The 18,013-nt window shown below is 61.7% G+C and overlaps 1 protein-coding gene across 3 annotated transcripts; it reads right to left on the minus strand.

Moving 5' to 3' along the window:
* Positions 1–5,784: 5,784 nt before the first annotated feature.
* On the minus strand, positions 5,785–17,252 carry GABRD (gamma-aminobutyric acid type A receptor subunit delta). Of its 3 annotated transcripts, XM_065531083.2 has the most exons (10): positions 17,109–17,252; positions 12,660–12,753; positions 11,499–11,611; positions 11,173–11,240; positions 10,837–11,057; positions 8,943–9,025; positions 8,287–8,424; positions 7,268–7,423; positions 6,770–6,987; positions 5,785–6,550 (listed from the first exon to the last, which is right to left on the minus strand). In XM_065531083.2, the coding sequence occupies exons 3-10, from the start codon at positions 11,605–11,607 to the stop codon at positions 6,251–6,253; spliced, it is 1,293 nt and encodes a 430-aa protein (XP_065387155.1). In that variant the 5' UTR covers positions 11,608–11,611; positions 12,660–12,753; positions 17,109–17,252; the 3' UTR covers positions 5,785–6,250. The 3 variants fall into 3 exon arrangements, with proteins under 3 accessions (XP_065387155.1, XP_045238040.1, XP_073879038.1); XM_045382105.3 differs by lacking the exon at positions 12,660–12,753; XM_074022937.1 differs by lacking the exon at positions 17,109–17,252 and having other exon boundaries at positions 12,347–12,734.
* Between the last annotated feature and the right edge of the window lie 761 nt (positions 17,253–18,013).

Consider the following 18,013-nt stretch of genomic DNA (forward strand, 5'->3'; position numbering starts at 1 on the left):
AACCACACACAGGTGTGATGGACCACATGCAGGTGTGATGGACCGCATGCAGGTGTGATGGACTGCACAGGTGTGATGAACCATGCACAAGTGTTATGGACCACACACAGATATGATGGACTGCACAGGTGTGATGAGCCATGCACAGATGTGATGGGCCACAAGCAGGTGTGATGGACTATGCACAGGTGTGATGGACTGCACAGGTGCGATGGACCACACAAGTGTGATGGACCGTGTGCAGGTGTGGTTGATGGCAAACAGATGTGATAAACCACGCACAGATGTGATGAACCACGCACAGGTGTGATGAACCACATGCAGGTGTGATGGACTGCACAGGTGTGATGAACTACACACAGATGTGATGGACCATGCACAGGTGTGATGAACCACACACAGGTGTGATGAACCACGCGCAGGTGTGATGAACCACGCGCAGGTGTGATGAGCCACGTGCAGGTGTGATGAGCCACGCACAGGTGTGATGAACCACGCACAGGTGTGATGGACCGTGTGCAGGTGTGGTTGACAGCAAACAGATGTGATAAACCACGCACAGGTGTGATAAACCACACACAGGTGTGATGAACCACACGCAGGTGTGATGAGCCACGCGCAGGTGTGATGAGCCACGCGCAGGTGTGATGGACCACGCGCAGGTGTGATGAGCCACGCGCAGGTGTGATGAGCCACGCGCAGGTGTGATGAAGACTCCGCTGAAGCCATTGTGGCTGCGTCTCCAGAGTAGCTCTGTCCTGGAGAAAGGACACCCGCAACGGGAAGGGCTTTGGGATCTTGGGTCTGATGCCATCCGGAGACCCAACATGTGACAGTAGCCCCTGGCCAGCATGGGGTCCTGGGGATGCCAAGTGACCAATGCGGTCCCAGCCCATGGCCATCCAGTGGGTTTATGGACCCATTCCGTGGTGGCGCCCTGGTCTGCAGGTCCACAGCAGGTTGGTGGCCCTGAGCAGCTGCCAGGATCCTCTCACTGTTTCCCTGACCTGTGGAGTGAGGGCCATCATGGCAGAGAAGGCAAAGTCAGAGCCCCTGAAACCACCTTCAACCCCGGCAAGGACAGCAGCTTGGAAGTCAGGCTCCCTCTGTAGCCCCCCGGCTGGTGGGCTGTGGGCACAGGCAGGGGTTATCCCACTGGGTTAGCATGAGGGAGCACTTGTAGGGCCAGGGAGGACAATCCCTGGAGCTCGGAGGAATCACTTCTGTGGCTTCCATGCTGGGCACAGAGTGGCCGATGAGTGACACCCACCTGACAAGCCGGTGACCGAGGCTCACTCCTCAGATTGGGGTCTGGGTCACAGCGTCAGATGTAACCTCTGCCAGCAGGAGCGCGGGCCGGGGTGGAGGAGGAGGAGGGCCTCCTGCCGTGGGGGTGCCTGCAGACTGGCTCATCACCAGCCCCCCCCGCAACTTCCACGGCTGTCTCTGTTGCTTTGGCTGCCACCACCCTGAAGAATCAGCCGCAGACAAGCTTAACATGGCATCCGCCGGAACAGATGCAAGCAGTGCTCGGGCTCCCAGCTGCTCTGGGGCCTGGGTTGTGCCCTTCGGGCTGCATTTGGTTTAAGCAGCAGCTGTGGGGACAGATAAAACTCACTCATGGCTGGGCGCAGTGGCTCACACCTGTAATTCCAACACTTTGGGAGTCTGAGGCAGGCGGATCATGAGGTCAGGAGATTGAGACCTTCTTGGCCAACATGGTGAAACCGCATCTCTACTAAAATACAAAAAATTAGCAGGGCGTGGTGGCATGTGCCTGTAATCCCAGCTACTTGGGAGGCTGAGGCAGGGGAATCACTTGAACCCGGGAGGCGGAGGTTGCAGTAAGCTGAGATCGCACCATTGCACTCCAACCTGGGTGAAAGAGCAAGTCTCTGTCTCAAAAAACAAACAAACAAACCAAACTCACACACGGCCAGGCGCGGTGGCTCATGCCTATAATCCCAGCACTTTGGGAGACCAAGACGGGCAGATCATGAGGTCAAGAGATCGAGACCATCCTGGCCAAAGTGGTGAAACCCCATCTCTACTAAAAATACAAAAATTAGCTGGGTGTGGTGGCGTGCGCCTGTAGTCCCAGCTACTTGGGAGGCTGAGGCAGGAGAATCACGTGAACCCAGGAGGCGGAGGTTGCAGTGAGCTGAGATTACACCACTGTACTCCAGCCTGGGGGACAGAGCAAGACTCCATCTCAAAAACAAACAAACAAACAAAACGCAATCGCAGTCAGTGCCGCCTCTAGCGCCCTCCATAGCATTGCAGGGTGCTCGTCCAGCTTGCATGCAGGGCAGACCTGGGGAATGTGAGCTGGGTGGGGGTTGGTGGATAAATGCTCAGCCGCTCATTCTTCAAAAGGACTATTCAGGCTGCGCAGGGTGGCTCATGTCTGTAACCCCAGTGCTTTCAGAGGCTGAGGCGGGAGGATCGCTTGAGCCCCAGGAGTTTGAGACCAGCCTGGGCAACATAGTGAGACCCTGTCTATACTAAACGTTTTGTTTTAAATTTAAAAAAAAACTTAAAAGGACAATATGGAGGCACATTCCCCTTTGCTCTGGGTCGCCAGTGGGGCTGGGACCTGGCTGTCCCAGGTTGTAAAGTGCATTCCTGTTTTTCCTCCTTCCTCATCCCTCCCCACTCCCTGCTCTTGCTCCTGCCTCTGTGGATCACCCTCTCTACAGAGCCAAATGGCTCCCAAAGTCACTCAGGACCCCAGAATGTTGACCTTGTTTCAAATTAGAGTCTTTGCAGATGCAGTTAAGACGAGGCCATACTAAAGTAGGGTGGACCCTAAATCCGACGGCAGGTCCCTGAGAAGAAGAGGAGAGACAGAGACAGCAAAATGACTCAGAGACGGAGGCAGAGCCTGGGGCAGTGCACCTGCCAGCCCAGGAGGGCCAGAGGTTCCCGGCAACTCCAGAAGCAGGAGGGAGGCCGGGGGAGGGTCCTCCCTGGAGCTTCCAGAGGGAACCGGCCCTGCAGCATCTTGATTTTGGACATTTGTCTCCAGGAAAGAACAGATTTCTGTCATTTTAAGGTACCTGGTTTGTGGTACTTTGTTTAGGCAGCGGATACCCCCAGCTCCAAATAAACTTCCAGCACCCAAGTCCTTGTCTCAGTCTCTGTTTGTAGGGGAACCCACAGGAGGACGCCCCTAGGTGTAAGCTCCACTTGGCCTGTGCACCCGCCTGCCTCACTGGAGGGGAGAGGCAGGATAACAGCCGATGCCTGCCCCACGCCTGCCATGGGACAGAGAAGCTGGACGCTGTCCCCAATGTCCTGTCCCCTTTCACTCCACCTGAGGCCTCCAGCCTCGGGGAAGAGCAGGCCCAGCTCTCGGGGGCACTCAGGGGTCACTGCTCATGGTACACAGTCCAGCTTCCACAGAGACCAGGAAGCCACCAGCCCCCAAAGACTTGTCCCTGCTGAGATGAGGGTGTATGGAGCCCTGGCAGCCTCTCTGCCCACCAGCCTCTGCCCCAGGTGCCCCCTGTCTCAGGCAACACTGGCATCCCCTCCCCAAACAGGTTCCTCTCCGCTGCAAACCCTGACCCGCCCCCGCCCTCGTCTGCTCCTGCTCTCACTACCGGAATAGAAGTCGCGTTTGAAAGCACGCGCCCTCCCGTCCTTCCTGGCCCTGTAAATATGTGGGCAGAAACAGCAGCCTGCTGGGGGGAGTGATTGCTGGTTGCAGAATCAGGCACGGCTGCTGCCCAGGCGGGCCTGGCTGCGTGGGTGCCCGAGGCAGTTGCAAAGGCTGGCTTTAAATAGCTCCTGGTGGGTACAAGCCCGGGAAAGAGGGCAGCCTGCGGCCGCAAGGAGGACAAGGCAGAGATGGGGGCCAGGGTCCTCGCAGCAGAAAGGGGTGTGGGGGGTGGCTCAACAGCCTCCAGGTCCAGGGGATGCCCCCAAATAGTTCCCAGAATCTTGAACCAACCCACCCTTCCCCCAAAGGCCCAGGAGTTGGAGCCGACCCTCCCTGGCTGCCCTGGGTGGAAGGCCTGCCCTTGGGGCGGGAGCCTGGGAGCCTGGGGTGGGCAGTGGTGGTGGGCAGCCTGGGGCCCATCCCATAGCTATAGTGTGTGCCATCTGCGGCCTGGGCTCCTATCCCCAGAGCAACGTGGGCTCCAGGGAGGAGGGAGCGGTAACCCTGCAGGGAGGCCCAGGAAGCAGAGGGCAGGAGGCGGGACGGTGAGAGCCGGCCCTGCAGGGGTGTCTCCGTCCTTGGACAGGGAGCTGGCAGGCTCAGCCGCCTCACCCTGGTGTCAGGAGGTGGCCCGGAGCCCCAGTTGACCCAGATCCAGTTCTGCTGCTGCCCGGCCACCTGCTCTCTGCTTGCCCCAAAGCTCACTTCTGTTCTGTGTGCCACTTGTGGCCACACCAGAGCCTGGTCTATCCCACCCCCTCCATCCCCAGCCTGTCCCACCCGCAGAACGGCCCTGCCAAGCCTCACAGCCTTGTCCTGCAGAGCAGGGGTGCTAAAGGGCAGCCTGGAAATGAGGAGCGGTCATTAGGAAGTGGCGTGGGGGGACCTTCCAGCAGGGGACAGAGGTGGTGCATGGGGCGTGGTCTGGGCAGTGGTGGGCAATGCCCTCATCTGCTCTGGGTCACAGCCTGGCCCTGAGGGAAGCCACTCAGCCTGCGTCGGTCCCCGGGTGCAATGCCTGGGCCCCATTGGTGACTTGATCTTGCTGCTTGCTCACCCTGCCAGAGCTGCCACAGGTCGTGCTAAGGACAGGTGACTCACACAGTCACCCCGGGTCCCCAGTGGTATGGAGATGGGGGCCACCCAGGCCTAGCTGCCACCCCGATTCCACAGGGCACTGACCTGGACAACTTTGCCACCTCGCGAGCTGCCATGTGATGGCTCTGGACGCCTGGGTCCCACAGCAGATGGCAGAGCCCCAGACGCCTGGGTCCTGCAGCGGATGGCAGAGCCCCAGCAGTTGTTCCAACTGCTCCCTTCAGATTCTTCCACAAGTAATGACCCGGTGCCCTGGAAAACCTGGACCCCTCATTAAGAGCTGCCTGTCAGCTCCTTGGGCTGCAGTGTGCTCACCCCATGTCCATGGCAGTGGCAGCAGGTGGGAAAGGGCTGTGGTGTTTGTGGGGCCTCGGTGGCCTCCAAATGTCTATCCTCACATCCAAGAAGGGACCATGGTGGCACCTAGCCCTGGACACCCCCTGGACCAAAGGCCTCAGGGACCAATGGGCTGGCAGCTCCTCTAGCTCCCTCTAGGCCTCTGCACCTCGGCCCTCCCTCAGTACCCCAGACATGGCTCATCTGGGATCCAGCCCCTGAGCCCCTGTGTCCCTGAGTCTCTGTCCCCAAGTCTGGTGTTGAGCCCCAGGATCTCAGGAAGGCACCTCAAAAGCTCCAGGCTTTGGGACCGGCGACCCCGAGCTCACTCCCCGACACTGTGGTGCAGGCTCCTGCCTCACGCCCCTGGAGAAAACGGCCTCATCACAGCACAGGGACATAGATGAAGAGACCCAGTGCCTGAAGCCAGCATCACAAAAACTGGTTCCTCACTTCCTGAAGCCCTTCCCTCGAAGCCTGCCCTGCTGACAAGGACAGCCTCCTTCCCGAGACCTCGACCCACTGTTTCCGCTGGGCAAGGCGTGTGTTCAACCCTGAGTGTTCTCTGGGCTTCCACAATCAGCTCCACCCAGACACCGCCCGGGAAGCCTGCAGCTGGAGAAGGGTGTTCCGGGCAGCTAGGGTGGGCTCTAGGCACCCCAGGAGCGAAGCGCGGCACAGTGAGAGAGAACGAAGCGGCCCCCAGGCCAAGGCTTTATTTCATGCTGGGGCCAGACAGATTTCACCAACACCTTCACTGCTCACCAGATGGACGTCCGCTCCCACCTCCTCCCACGCTCCGATCCCCGTCCCGCACAGCAGAGACCTAGAAACCAGGATCACTTTCTGAGCCTAAAAATCCGCGGCTCCCTCAAGGGCCCAGACCCCAGCCTGGCTCAGTCTCTCGGTCAGACCCTCTGCTCCTTCATCTGTGCGGGTCTCGCGCTGCCTACTGGAGAGCCCCAGGCTGGCCTTTCGGGTGAGGTCAGAGCTCAGGGAGGCCGAGGCTTCCTCTTGTTTTCCGTGGCCGACTGTCATCCCACTTTGAAACACGCAGAGAGGGAAGGTGGACCAAGGGCTCTTTCTCCCAGGAAGTTTCTGGGCAGCCACCACCGGGCGCCAGGACAAGCGAGGGTGGCCTGAGTCCTGTGCTCACATGGCGTACGCCGCCCAGTAGATGACATTGACGGCTGCGAATGCCGCAGGGAACACAGCGCGGGCGTAAATGTCAATGGTGTCTGCGTCGATGGGCCTGAGCCGGGCGCGGATGCCCCCCTGGCCTCCCGAGCGGGCTGCCCCCTCCTTCTTCATCTCCCCCGTCTCCACCCCCACCGACCTGTAGGAGCCCATCAGGTTCCCTGGGACGCGGCGCTGCCGGCGGGAGATGGCCAGTTCCTGCGTGACGCCGGCAGCAGAGAGGGAGAAGAGGACGATGGCGTTCCTCACGTCCATCTGCACGGGGGCCAGTGGGGGAGACAGGGCTGAGCGCTGGGGTGCAACTCCCAGGGCCCTGGACCACAGGTGCTCCCATGCAGGGCCCCGCCTGAGCCAGCAGCTCCAGCCCCCCACGCTCAGGGAGCACAGCTGGGACCCACAGTGGGCTGGAGCAGCTGAGGGGTCTTCGTTGGGGCCCCCAGCAGTGCTGTCCCTGGTTCAGTCCCAGGCCCTCACCTCTGCCCTCGGCCTGGAGACCTTGACCTTGGCCTTGGCCTTCTGCTTCTTCCTGTAGTCGGCATTGAAGTGCGCGAAGGCATACTCCACCAGGGCGGCAAACACGAAGACGTAGCAGATCCAGAAGTAGACATCCAGTGCCTTGATGGCCGATGCCCGTGGCAGGGAGGAGCGGGCACTGACCATGAGCGTGGTCATCGTCAGCACCGTGGTGATGCCTGCCGGGCACAGGTGGTACCATCATTGTAGCCCTGCCCTCACGCCGTCCCACCCCCAGCCTTGGTGCCTGTGACCCACGGATAAGGGTCCGCTGCCCCCCACCCCCATGCCCACCCCAGGGAGCAGGTCCTGCTCCCCTGACCCAGCCTGGCCCAGTTGGCCATTGCCCCAGGACAGCTGGCATGGTCCGGAGGCCAGTGCTGGGCCCCCAGCTGAGGGATGAGAAGTCCTGCTCCCCAGGACGGATCTTCCAGCCCCCTTGGAGCATCGGCCCCGTACCTAGAGACACCCTGGCGGGCACCGCCGCCTGGCTAATCCAGAAGGAGACCCAGGACATGGCGACCAGCAGGACGGAGGGCATGTAGGACTGGATGATGTACACGCCGCGGTTCCTCCGCAGGTGAAAGTGCAGGCTGAGCCGCGGGAACTGGCCGGCTGCCGGGACAGCCACCGTCAGCGCCCCCGTCCCTGCCCAGCCCAGCCCAACCGTGGGACTCAGGGGCGGCAGGGCTTGGCAGCTACGGGGCCCACAGCAGGGCTCAGAAGAGAGACTTAGACCCCTGCCCTCCCCACCAACCACATGGCCTGAAATGTCTGGGGGTCTCCGGCCCTAGGTCTGGCCACAGGACAGGCTGGTCCTGAGCAGTGTAACCCAGAGGAGAAGGAGAGAGGCTGAGGCTGCTGCTGGCCTCACGTTTGCTGGACTGACCCTGAGGGACCCTCGCAGCCAATGGGGAGGGCGCACTCCTTTCTCTCCTAACACTCCTGCGGGCACAGCCAGGCTCTGGAAGGAGCTGGCACTGGGCTCACCCGCTCTGGATGACTGGGGACGGGGGGCGTAGGGGTGGGAAAGTGGAGCTGGGAAACAAGGTAGACAAGGAAAGCTTGGCCCCTGAGCCCTGCAGACCTGGGGCTAAGAGAGCTCCCCACACCCTCACGTTTCTGGTAAACCTGGAGTGCTGGGAAGAGAGAGGACCGGGGAGTGAGATGGGAAGGGCTGACCCACGTCCATACGATGGCAGGCCTGGCGGCCCTGGTGTGGGTGTAGCTGGTGCCAATGAGCAAGTTCCTAAGGCAGGAGCGTCCCAGCTGCATCCCCAGGGGCCCTGAGGGCCTGCGGGTGGCTTGGCGAAAAAGCATGAAAACCACAAGCGGGCACGTGCGGAAGGGGCGGCGGGCACACACGGAAGGGGTGGCGGGCACACGCGGAAGGGGCGGCGGGCACACGCGGAAGGGGCGGCGGGCACACACGGAAGGGGCGGCGGGCACACGCGGAAGGGGTGGCGGGCACACGTTACCGGACTTGAAGTTCATCAGCTCCGTGGTGAAGCGGTAGCTGGTGATGGTGAACTGCGCCAGCTGCAGTTTGTCCAGACCGTGGATGTGCTCCTGGCTCTCCGACCAGTAGTAGACAATGTCCTCCGATGAGTAACCGTCTGCAGGAAAAGCACACAGGTGGGCGGCAGAGCCTGGTCCTGCCCCGGGAGCCCTGGCAGGAGCACTCTGTCCACACAGGAAGCCTGCAGGGAGCTGACACCATCATGATGGGGACCGAGCAGGACCCCAGCCAGGAGCGAGGAGGCCTTCAGCTCTGGGACCATGTCGGGCTCCTCTGGGCAGGTGGAAGGGACACAGATGGGGCCACCATCGTCAGGTGACACACAGGGGCTGCAGCACTGGCTTAACGATACCAATCCGTGTCATGTCTGGGCTCCACGGCCCGGCTCCTCAGGCATGGACGGACCCACAGGCCAGACTGCTCCAGGCCTTCCGGCCTCTTCTCCTCCTGCCCAGGCTTCTTGCTCATGCAGAAGCTGGTTTGGTGCTTTCCTGCACCCTGTGCCGGACCAGCCTTGTCCAGGCCCTGGGCTGACAGTCTGAGCCCCCATCCACTGCTGGAGAAGCCAGCATGGCCCTCGAGAGAAGCCCCTGCCCGCCTTGCGTGCCCACTCACAGCTCTCCAGCTCCAGCATGCACTCCTGCTCATCCATGGGATATTTGGCCAGGTCCATGTCGCAGGCCACAGTGGAGGTGATTCTGCCAAGACAAGCATGGCGGTGAGGCCTTGGGGGCGAGGCCAGCCTTCCCAGAAGCCTGGCAGTTCCCCTGTAGAGATGCCCGCTGAGTACCAGGGGCTGCCTGGAGCCCGAGCTACTTCTCAGGCTGTGTTTGTCAGTTGCCCAGAATCCAGGTAAACCTGAAAACTGCCCAACTTCAGAGACGCTTGCAAGTCTTCATTTAGGACTATCAAGAACTGGATTTCATTCATTCTCTTCAAAACGCTTGACTATTTAACTGGGCTGGGGGCCTACGGGGCAGGGGACAGCCTGAACACCTAGGCCCTGGCCTGAGCGATGGCTGGGGAACACACGGGAATAGGCCCAGAGTCGCCATGTGCTTGATTTTCTAGGAGAGATCAGATATTTGAATTCTCATGTAAAATATCCTGATTTTTTTGTTTGTTTATGAGACAGGGTCTCACTCTGTCACCCAAGCTGGAGTGCAGTGGTGCAATCTTGATTCACTACAGCCTCAACCCCCTGGGCTCACGTGATCCTCCCACCTCAGCCTCCCAAGTAGCTGAGACCACGGGTGCGCACCACCAAGCCCAGCTAATATTTTTTATTATTTTTGTAGAGGCAGAATCTCCCTGTGTTGCCCAGGCTGGTCTCGAACTCCCAGGCTGAGGTGATCCTCTCACCTCAGCCTCCAAAAAGTGTTGGGATTACAAGGGTGACCCACTGCACCCGGCTGCCTCCTGATTTTTTTTTTTTTTTTTTTTTTTGAGACAGAGTGATGTCACCAGGCTGGAGTGCAGCTGTGCAATCTCGACTCACTGCAACCTCCGCCTCCCGGGTTCAAGTGACTCTCCTGCCTCAGCCTCCCGAGTAGCTGGGATTACAGGCACCCACCACCACACCCAGCTAATATTTTGTATTTTTAGTAGAGACGGGTTTTCACCATGTTGGCCAGGATGGTCTCGATCTCTTGACCTCGTGATCCACCCACCTCGGTCTCCCAAAGTGCTGGGATCACAGGTGTGAGCCACTGCGGGCGGCCACATGCCTCTTGATTTTTTTAAGTGTTGCGAGCTAATTCCATTTTTGAGAGGCATGTGTCTGAAAACAGGCTTTCAAACGAATGTGCGCACACACGTTCATAGCAGTGTTTTCACATTCACCAACGCAGGAAGCCACCCAGGCGCCCCTCGGCAGATGGATGGAAGGCAGGTGCAGCACGTCCCTGCCATGGGCTACTGCCCGGCTGTGAAGAAGAAGGCACCCCGGACTCCAGCTTCAGCAGGGGTGAACCCTGAGGACACGGTGCTGAGTACGAAGCCGGAGTCATAAACGGTCCCTCACACAGCGTGTGATTCCCTGTCGGCGAAATGTTTCTGTCTCTGACCAGATCCACAGAGACAGAAAGCAAACGGGTGGCTGCTGGGGCTCCAGGGGGGGCGGGGTGGAGAGCACCTACTCCGTGGCTGGGTCTCCTTTCGGGGTCCTGAAATGTTTTGGACCAGACAGAGGTGGGGTTGCACAACAGGGCGAATCTGCCAAATGCCACTGCATTGTTCACTTTACAAAGGTTAATTTTATTCCACCCCATTTTAAAAACCAAAAGGCACTGTGTTGGCCAAAAAGCCACATCTGCCGGCTTCCTGTCGGCGACCTTGGAGCGTGGATGTTTCCCCAGCAGCTGCGGGGATATAAATAACTGCGCAGCTTCTGCCCCCCCAGCTCCTGGCAGCAGGAATCGCTCGAGCTTTTCCAAGCCTTGGAGCGTCCAGGCGCCGACATGGGCCCGGGCAGGCTGTCCCCCAGGGCCCCGGTGGGCGGCCCGCTCACCGGATGCTGTACAGGATCACGCCGTCGGGCTGCAGCCGGATGAGCTTGTTCTCCACTGTCACGTCATGGAACCAGGCCGACTTGGCGTTCACGATGAAGGTGTCGGGCAGCCAGAGCTTGTCCACGAAGCGGCTGTCCAGGCCCAGGGTCTCATTGGTGTGGTTGTAGGAGAGCCTGCTGTCCCGCCAGCTCTGGTGCAGGAACACCGTCATGGTGTACTCCTGTGGAGGCGGCACAGGGGCCGGGGTCAGCCTTGCTCCACCCCCAGGGGCATGCAGCCCAGGGCAGAGGCTGTGGGCACCCACCATGCCTGAGGCAGAGGCTTGTGGCACCTACCATGTTGGCCTCTGAGATGTGGTCGATGCTGGCCACCTCCAGAGCGAGGGCCACATTCACGGGAGGCCCTGCGAGGAAGGAGAAGAACTAAGAAGGGCTGAGGCCAGCCCAGCACGGGAGCCAGGGAGTCACAGGCAGTCAGCCATCATGGCCCGAGAAGTTGCACCTCCCTGGCTGTCTCTGTAGGAGCCTGGCTCTGATGGAGCCCCCAGGGGAGAGCCAGGCTTCCCTGCCCAGAGCGCAGCCCGTAGCCCAGTGGGCCACACAGCCACGGCCTAGCCCGGGCCCCAGTGGCTCCTGCCTGCCGGGCCTGGGCCGCCCCTCACCTCCAATGCCAGGCCGAAAGTTGCGGGCATAGCCGGCTATCAGCCCATCCAGGTTGGGGAGCCAGGAGATCTCCAGGTTGGAGCCCACGTAGTCGCCAATGTCATTCATCGCTCTGCGGATGCAAGGCCACTGGTCAGACAGGCCAGGACTTAATTTAATTCCACTGAGCCCGGGTCCTCTCCTGGGGATGCAGCACTGTTCTGGGCACCTGGGCCAGGGTGTGGGGGGCCACTGTGGGAGCCCTTGCAGACAGGGGCCAGGACAGTCCCCGAGGCTCCGGCTGGACACAGGGAATCCTGGGAGGTCCTCAGCCTCTTCCACCGGCCCTGACCTGGCTTCCTCCTCTGACCTCAGTGCCCACTCTGCTCTCCTGGCTTTGCGGGAGGTGGCCCTGGAGAGGGACAGAGCCCCCCAGTGTGGGCCAAGCTCCCAGGTTAACAGCCTCCCTCCTCAACCAGCCCACAGAGGCTGGCCTGGGGGTCTCCACCCCAGGGTCCCTCACCAAAGAGGCCTCCCTGTCGGCTTTTGAGGGCGAAGCTTCCCCCATTAGATGGTTTAGAGAAGAGGAATGTGAAGAAGAGGCAAGATGCAGGGACAGGAAGAGGACAGGGCCCCAAATCCCAGACCCACAGCCTCCTATTCTCTGTCTCCTCCCAGGAAGGCCTAGGGTGAGGCCCAGGTCCCCAGATGGCCATGTGTTTCTGGGGTTTAACTCGACCTCGGAGCAGCTCGGGGCAGCCAGCAGGGCCATGGGGGCGCTCAGGCTTGAGGGAGGCATCTCCTCCCTATACACACCGTGCTGCCAGAGCCCGGAGCACCCCAGCACCCCCGGCCCCCATCTGCTCACCTGCACTGGGTTGAACAGTGTCCGCAAAATGTACATCCACCCAGAGCCTCAGAATATGAACTTATTTGGGAATAAGGTCTTTGCAGAGGTAATTAGTTAAGATGAGGCCATACTGGATCGGGTGGGCCCTAAACCCAAGGCCTGGTGTCCTTAGAAGGGAAGAGGGAAGAAGCTGGTGACTGTGCAGGCAGAGATTGGGGTGAGGTATCCACAGGCCAAGGGAGGCCAGGGTTTCCAGCCACCGCCGGAGCTGGAGACAGGCTGGGGACAGAGGTTCCCTCAGAGCCTCCAGGGGAACCAGCCCCACCCACACCCTGATTTCAGGCTCCTGGCCTCCCGAGCTGCGAGAGAATAAGAGTCCGTTGTTTCAAGCCGTCCATTTCCTGGCGATTGTCACACCCGTCCTCCTGCACACAGGGCGGGGATTGGTCCCAGGGCTGGGGCCTTGAGATTAACCTCCCTGTATTCTTGGAATCATTTCTATCCAAGGGGGTGGCAGAGTGGCTTCAGACATGGCCTCCAGGTCACCAGGCCCCTGAGCCTGGCCCAAGCCCTCCCAGAGAGATGAGGGGTCAGGGCCTGAGTCAGCAGCCTCCGCCTCAACAAGCCTAGAGACAGATTTGACCCCAGTTCAGACACAGCCTTGAGCGGGTGCCGCATGCTGGGCCACTCCACAGGCCACCAAGAGCAGAGCACAGTCCCAGGCCTCCTCCACACCTGGTTCCCCAGGACCCAGCTGATGGCCCCTCCCCTCCTCACAGTGGGGGCACAGTCGTTGGCCTCCTGCTCCCTCAGAGACTGCGACCTGGGCTCGAGGCACCCCTCCACGCTGCCTGTCTGGCGCAGTCAAGCTGAGGCCGGGCCACCAGCCCCACCCCGTGCAGCCCCCTCCCAGCACCCCGCACAGCGCACCTGCAGCCCACTCTGCTTGTCTGCCTCTCCAGCTCCAGCCCCCTTGAGTCCTTGGCTTCCCAAGGGAGGGGCAAGTGGGTCTGGTGCTTCAGGCTAAGTCCTGCCGGGGAGCTGCAGGGGCGGCTCCAAATCTTAAACCCACAGTTGCGGAGAAACACTGGGAAGGACGCAGGGAGGCAGACACTCTCCCTGCCTCGCCCTACGTCCAGCCTCAACCCTGCTCCACACACTTTATCCTCAGGTGCGTCCTGGGGCCCCCGAAGACCGCCGGGGTTTGGGAGGCAGCAGCAGGTGGGGGCTCAGGCCCTCTCCCTTTCCTTCAGAACCACTTTTCTTCTTGTTTTACATACTGACCTTTCAAAGATTTTGACTTTGAACCAAACGTTCCTTAGCTAACGAGATTTTGCCAATCCCAATCTGTCCTGGGCGACCGTGGTGGCCCAACTCTGGCAGGAGGAGACACCTGAAGGCAGCGTCCAGGGCTGCTATACATCCGGACCCACAATCCCGCACCCACTGGACCCCCAGAGTGGCCCGGCGCAGGGCTAAGGAGGGGCAAGCACTTTGGTAACAAAGGATAAGATGGAATCGAATTAAGTCCTGGCCAATTAAAAATGCAAATGGAAGCCACCCTGAAGGTCAGACGCAAAGGGATCTGAGTGAGGCTTTATTTTTGGACCTGCCCAGCTGCCATCTAGCCTGCCTGGAATGAGGCCATAGGAGACACCGTCCTTCCTGGGCCACGTCTCTTGCCCATCTCAGGGTGGTGGCACGTGTGGGGGGCATGAAGGCAAGACCAAGAGCAGCCCCTCCATGAAGCTCACCTGGAGGCACCTATGTCGTCTCTTGGGGGCGAGAAGGAAGCAGGCTCCCACCCCCACGCCATTTCTCACCTAGGAGAGCGGCCGGTGGTTTTCCCACTGTGAACAGATGGGAAGGGCCAGCGTGTGGGGGCATGTGCTTCATGCCAGACTCTGGGGTCTGGAGGCCCCCCACTTCCTCAGGTCAGGATGTACAGGGCAGGCAGAGCTAGCAGGGGCTGGGGGGACACAGCCTGCACCAGGGGAGTTCGACACAGGTGGGGACGTCCTGACTCCGGTACGTCATGGAGATCTCGGGAGAGGGCTGCTGCCTCACCTGGTGGCCCTGCGGCCCAATGGTGGCCTGAGCTTGGGGTTTCCTTTGGGTGGATGGACAGAGAGGCTCAGGGCCATACACCAGGCTCCAAGTCTACGCTCGGATTTAGGACTCCAAACTCAGGGGGCAGAGTGGGCGCCATGAAGACATGGCAGCTTCCCCCTCGGGTTGCTCTCCCTGGGTCACCTGGCCTCCTGCCCTCCTGGCCCCACTGAAAAACAAACCCATCCCTGTCACTTGTCTGTGCCCTGGGGACAGACAGGGAAGGTAGGTGTAGCTGGGAGCCTCCCCCTCCAGGCTCCTCCACGGCGCACACCCAACCCACATATCCCACAGCTCTGCTTTTAGAGCAGCACAAGCCTCCCAGCATTGCAGTTACCAAGGCAAAGAGGAGCACCGCCACCAGCGCACCGCGAGCTGGCACGGTAGGAGCCGCAGCACAGCTTCTCCAGGGAGACGGAGGTGCCGGCAGCCCGGGAGGGCCACCCACGCGGGCACACAGTCGGCAAGCTCAGTGCCTGCCGCGTGCATGGGTCTTCACACTTCGGGCCGACCCACGGCCGCCACACTCCTTTCCTATCCCACCCAGCCTTTCCCATGAGGAGCTGCTGTGATGGGGACCTGGGGTAATGGCCAGAATGGGTCCCACTGACATCCGATACGGCTCCAGGACGAGGACCCCGAGACTGAGGGAAGGGAGGGCGACTGTCCTGGTTTCTGGAGCGGAGGGGCACAGCCACGGATGCGAGGAGAGGCTCTTCATGGACAGAACCCCGCTAAGTCTGAAGGTGGCCCCTAGGGCTGAGCTGGCAGGTGCTTCCACCCTCCAGGCCTGCCCCTAGACGCCAAGAGCAGGAGGTTGAGCCCAGCACGTGTGTGTGTGGACAGAATGACCTCAAAAGAGAGGCTGTAGCGTGCAGCCAGGTGGTCACTGTTTTTAACCAGAGAGCTAGAGGGGAACACAGCGAGGCAGTGCACCTCTCACCAGGCAAGGTGTGCTCCCCAACAGCACCCTTCTTCCAGGGATGGGAGTGACCGCAGGCCCAGAGGGCCCCACTCCTGGCTGGGCCGCGGCCTTCCAGCTCTCCTGCCCGGGGAAACAGCCACAGAACCCCTTCCCCAACAGCCCAGGAGCCAGATGCAGGCTAGGATTAAGGATCTTCAGATTTTAGAAAAGGGAAATGGTGGACACAGAGGCTGGGGCTGGGGGCAGCCTGGAGAATTTCCCGGCGAGAAGTGTACATAAATAGGTCCAGAGGTAGGATTAACAAAGATGAGAAGAGTCTCATGTCCGTGCAGGACGGGACTTGCCGCCAACTGAGTTCTGGTGTCAAACTTGGGCTAAAACTTTGGGGTTTCAGAGCCGTCTAGATTTCAGCCTCTTGGCTAAGTGGCTGTGGGCCTGGGCTGGCAGCTGGCCGCATGTCTCCAGCACTGCATCTACGACTGTGCCCGAGGCTTTGTCCTTCCTCTCACCTTGAAGGAAGGGAAGGACAAGGGGAGAAAGGCCCACTGGGATTGATGGGAAGGACAAGGGGAGAAAGGCCCACTGGGATTGATGGGAAGGACAAGGGGAGAAAGGCCCACTGGGATTGATGGAAAAACAAAGCTCTTCCCAGGACAGGGGCTGCTTAGATCCAGAGGCAGCGCTGACCCTGTGGTCTCCTGATGGGCACACGGCTGCTGCTGGACCCAAGCCTTCTGGGCTCTGTCCCCTGAACCTCCAACAGGAAAACTCTGACACGCCGCCCCGTGTGGGGTGCTGCCACCTCTACTGCGGTCAGCCACCTCTATGTCTGCATCTTCATGGTCTCTGAGATCCCGAATGCTGGGGGACAGCTTCTTGCTGTTTCTTCTGCCGTCTTTGCACTGAGGTGATTTTCAAAGCCCCTGAATGTCCTCTCGTTACTCCTAGGGAAGGCAGCCAGGCCCAGTGGTGGGGCCAAGTTGCCTGGGTGGCTGTGGAACCCATTTCAGATCCCCAAAGAGGAGGGGGTGGAGGGACTGTAGGCCAGAGGGGGCTCCAGCCCTGGGGGGCCTCCTTCTAAGCCTCTTCCTTCTCTGGGGAGCCCCTCCCAAAATAGTTAAGAAATCCACCATCTCTTTTCTGTGGCCAGGGGTACCTGGCCGCCGTCCACCTGCACACACTCAGGAGTTCTGTCCACGCCATTTGAAACGGGCTCTGAAAGGAGACCCTGGAGGCCGGGCCCACCCTCCACAGCGACACAGCCTCCTCCGTCCGTCCCAGACCCGCCGGCTGGGGAAGCTCATTCGGGGAACGGGGAACCGCTCCCCCGGCAAAGGGAGCAGCCTCCCCGTACCGAGTTCTCGGGTCTTTCCTTTCCTCAAGGCACCGGCCGGGCAGGGACCCGCGAGTGCCGCGGACCCGGGGACCCTCCACGCGCGCCACGGAGCCGGGGAAACCGGGAGGCTACGACGCTCTTGTCCCGCCCGGGTTCAGCACCAGGGCGGCGGACAGCACCGGGCGGTGGCGGCCAGCGCGGGGGTCGCCGCGTCCCGAGCCCAAGGGCAGCGTCGGGGCGAGTCCAGCAAGGGGCCCGCGGCGCGAGACCCCGGGGAGGGAGGATGCGGGGCCCCCAGACTTGGGGTCCGGGGCCCGGGGCTCGCGCCGGCCGCTCTCCCAGCCGCTATCTCGGGCCGACGCCGGCCCCCCACCGCCCCCGACCGCGCGCCGCGGACCCCGCCCGCTCACCTGGTGCCGCGGAGCAGCTGCGCGCAGAGGAGCAGGAGCGGGGCCAGCAGCGGGGCGGGCGCGTCCATGGCCGCGGCGGGCTCGGGACGGGGTCCGCGCAAACTTGGCTCGCGGCGGCCGCACAGGCGGCACAGGCGGGCGGGAGCTGAGCGAGCGCGGCGCGGGCGCGAGGGGGCGGACGGAGCGCGGAGACCGCCCCGAGCCCGCCCCAGCCCGCCGCTCCCCGCAGCCCGGCCCCGCCCGCCGCTCCCCTCTCCTGCCCCCACCCGCCGCTCCTCTCCCCTCCCCTCCCCGTCTTCTCCTCTCCCCTCCCCTCCCCACCCCCGCTCGCCGCTCCCCTCCCCGCTCCCCTCCCCCCCTCCTCCCCCTTCCCGGTCCCCTCCGCTCTCCCCACCTCCCCCCGTCCCCCTCCCCCAGCCGCGCCCCCTCCCTCCCGGGCAGCTCTCCGCGGCCGGGGTCTGGCTCTCCGGGACCGCTGCCCTCACGCGCCGCAGACGGGACCCTCCGCGTGTCTTCATGGGAGGGGACCATGGCACAAGCCCCGCGTGGACACCGTGGTCCACGGGCGCGACAGAACCTCGTCCTGAGGCGGTTTGTGGGGGGTCGCAGGTCTGCGTGGCCGGTTCCGGCTGCGCTGGCCGGGGGTAGGGAGGGAGCCAGTCCCTGCTGCTGTCCGGAGAGAGACCTCCACCAGCGGCTGCTTCCAAAACCCTCCTGCCTTCGCCAGAGCCAGGGCGAGGCGACTTTGGGAGCAAGTCCCGGTCCCTGGGGACCCTCGACGGGGGCGGGGACAGGAAAAGCAGGTGGGGGCTGTGCCGCAGGTCGCAGTTCTGACTCTCCACACCTCTCAGGGCCCCAGGCCCGCCCTGCACACCCCTAGGATCTGGGAAAGGGAAGGCCTCACG

The sequence above is a fragment of the Macaca fascicularis genome, chromosome 1, assembly GCF_037993035.2.
Source record: "Macaca fascicularis isolate 582-1 chromosome 1, T2T-MFA8v1.1".
In the NCBI taxonomy this organism is placed as follows: Eukaryota; Metazoa; Chordata; class Mammalia; order Primates; family Cercopithecidae; genus Macaca; species Macaca fascicularis.

Coding starts and splice junctions, on each gene's coding strand:
- GABRD (XM_045382105.3), bottom strand. CDS start 17,176: ATGGACGCGCCCGCCCCGCTGCTGGCCCCGCTCCTGCTCCTCTGCGCG. Junction 11,612..17,108: donor CAGCTGCTCCGCGGCACCAG/GTGAGCGGGCGG, acceptor TTGCATCCGCAG/AGCGATGAATGACATTGGCG. Junction 6,988..7,267: donor GCCCGCCAGGGTGTCTCTAG/GTACGGGGCCGA, acceptor TGTGCCCGGCAG/GCATCACCACGGTGCTGACG.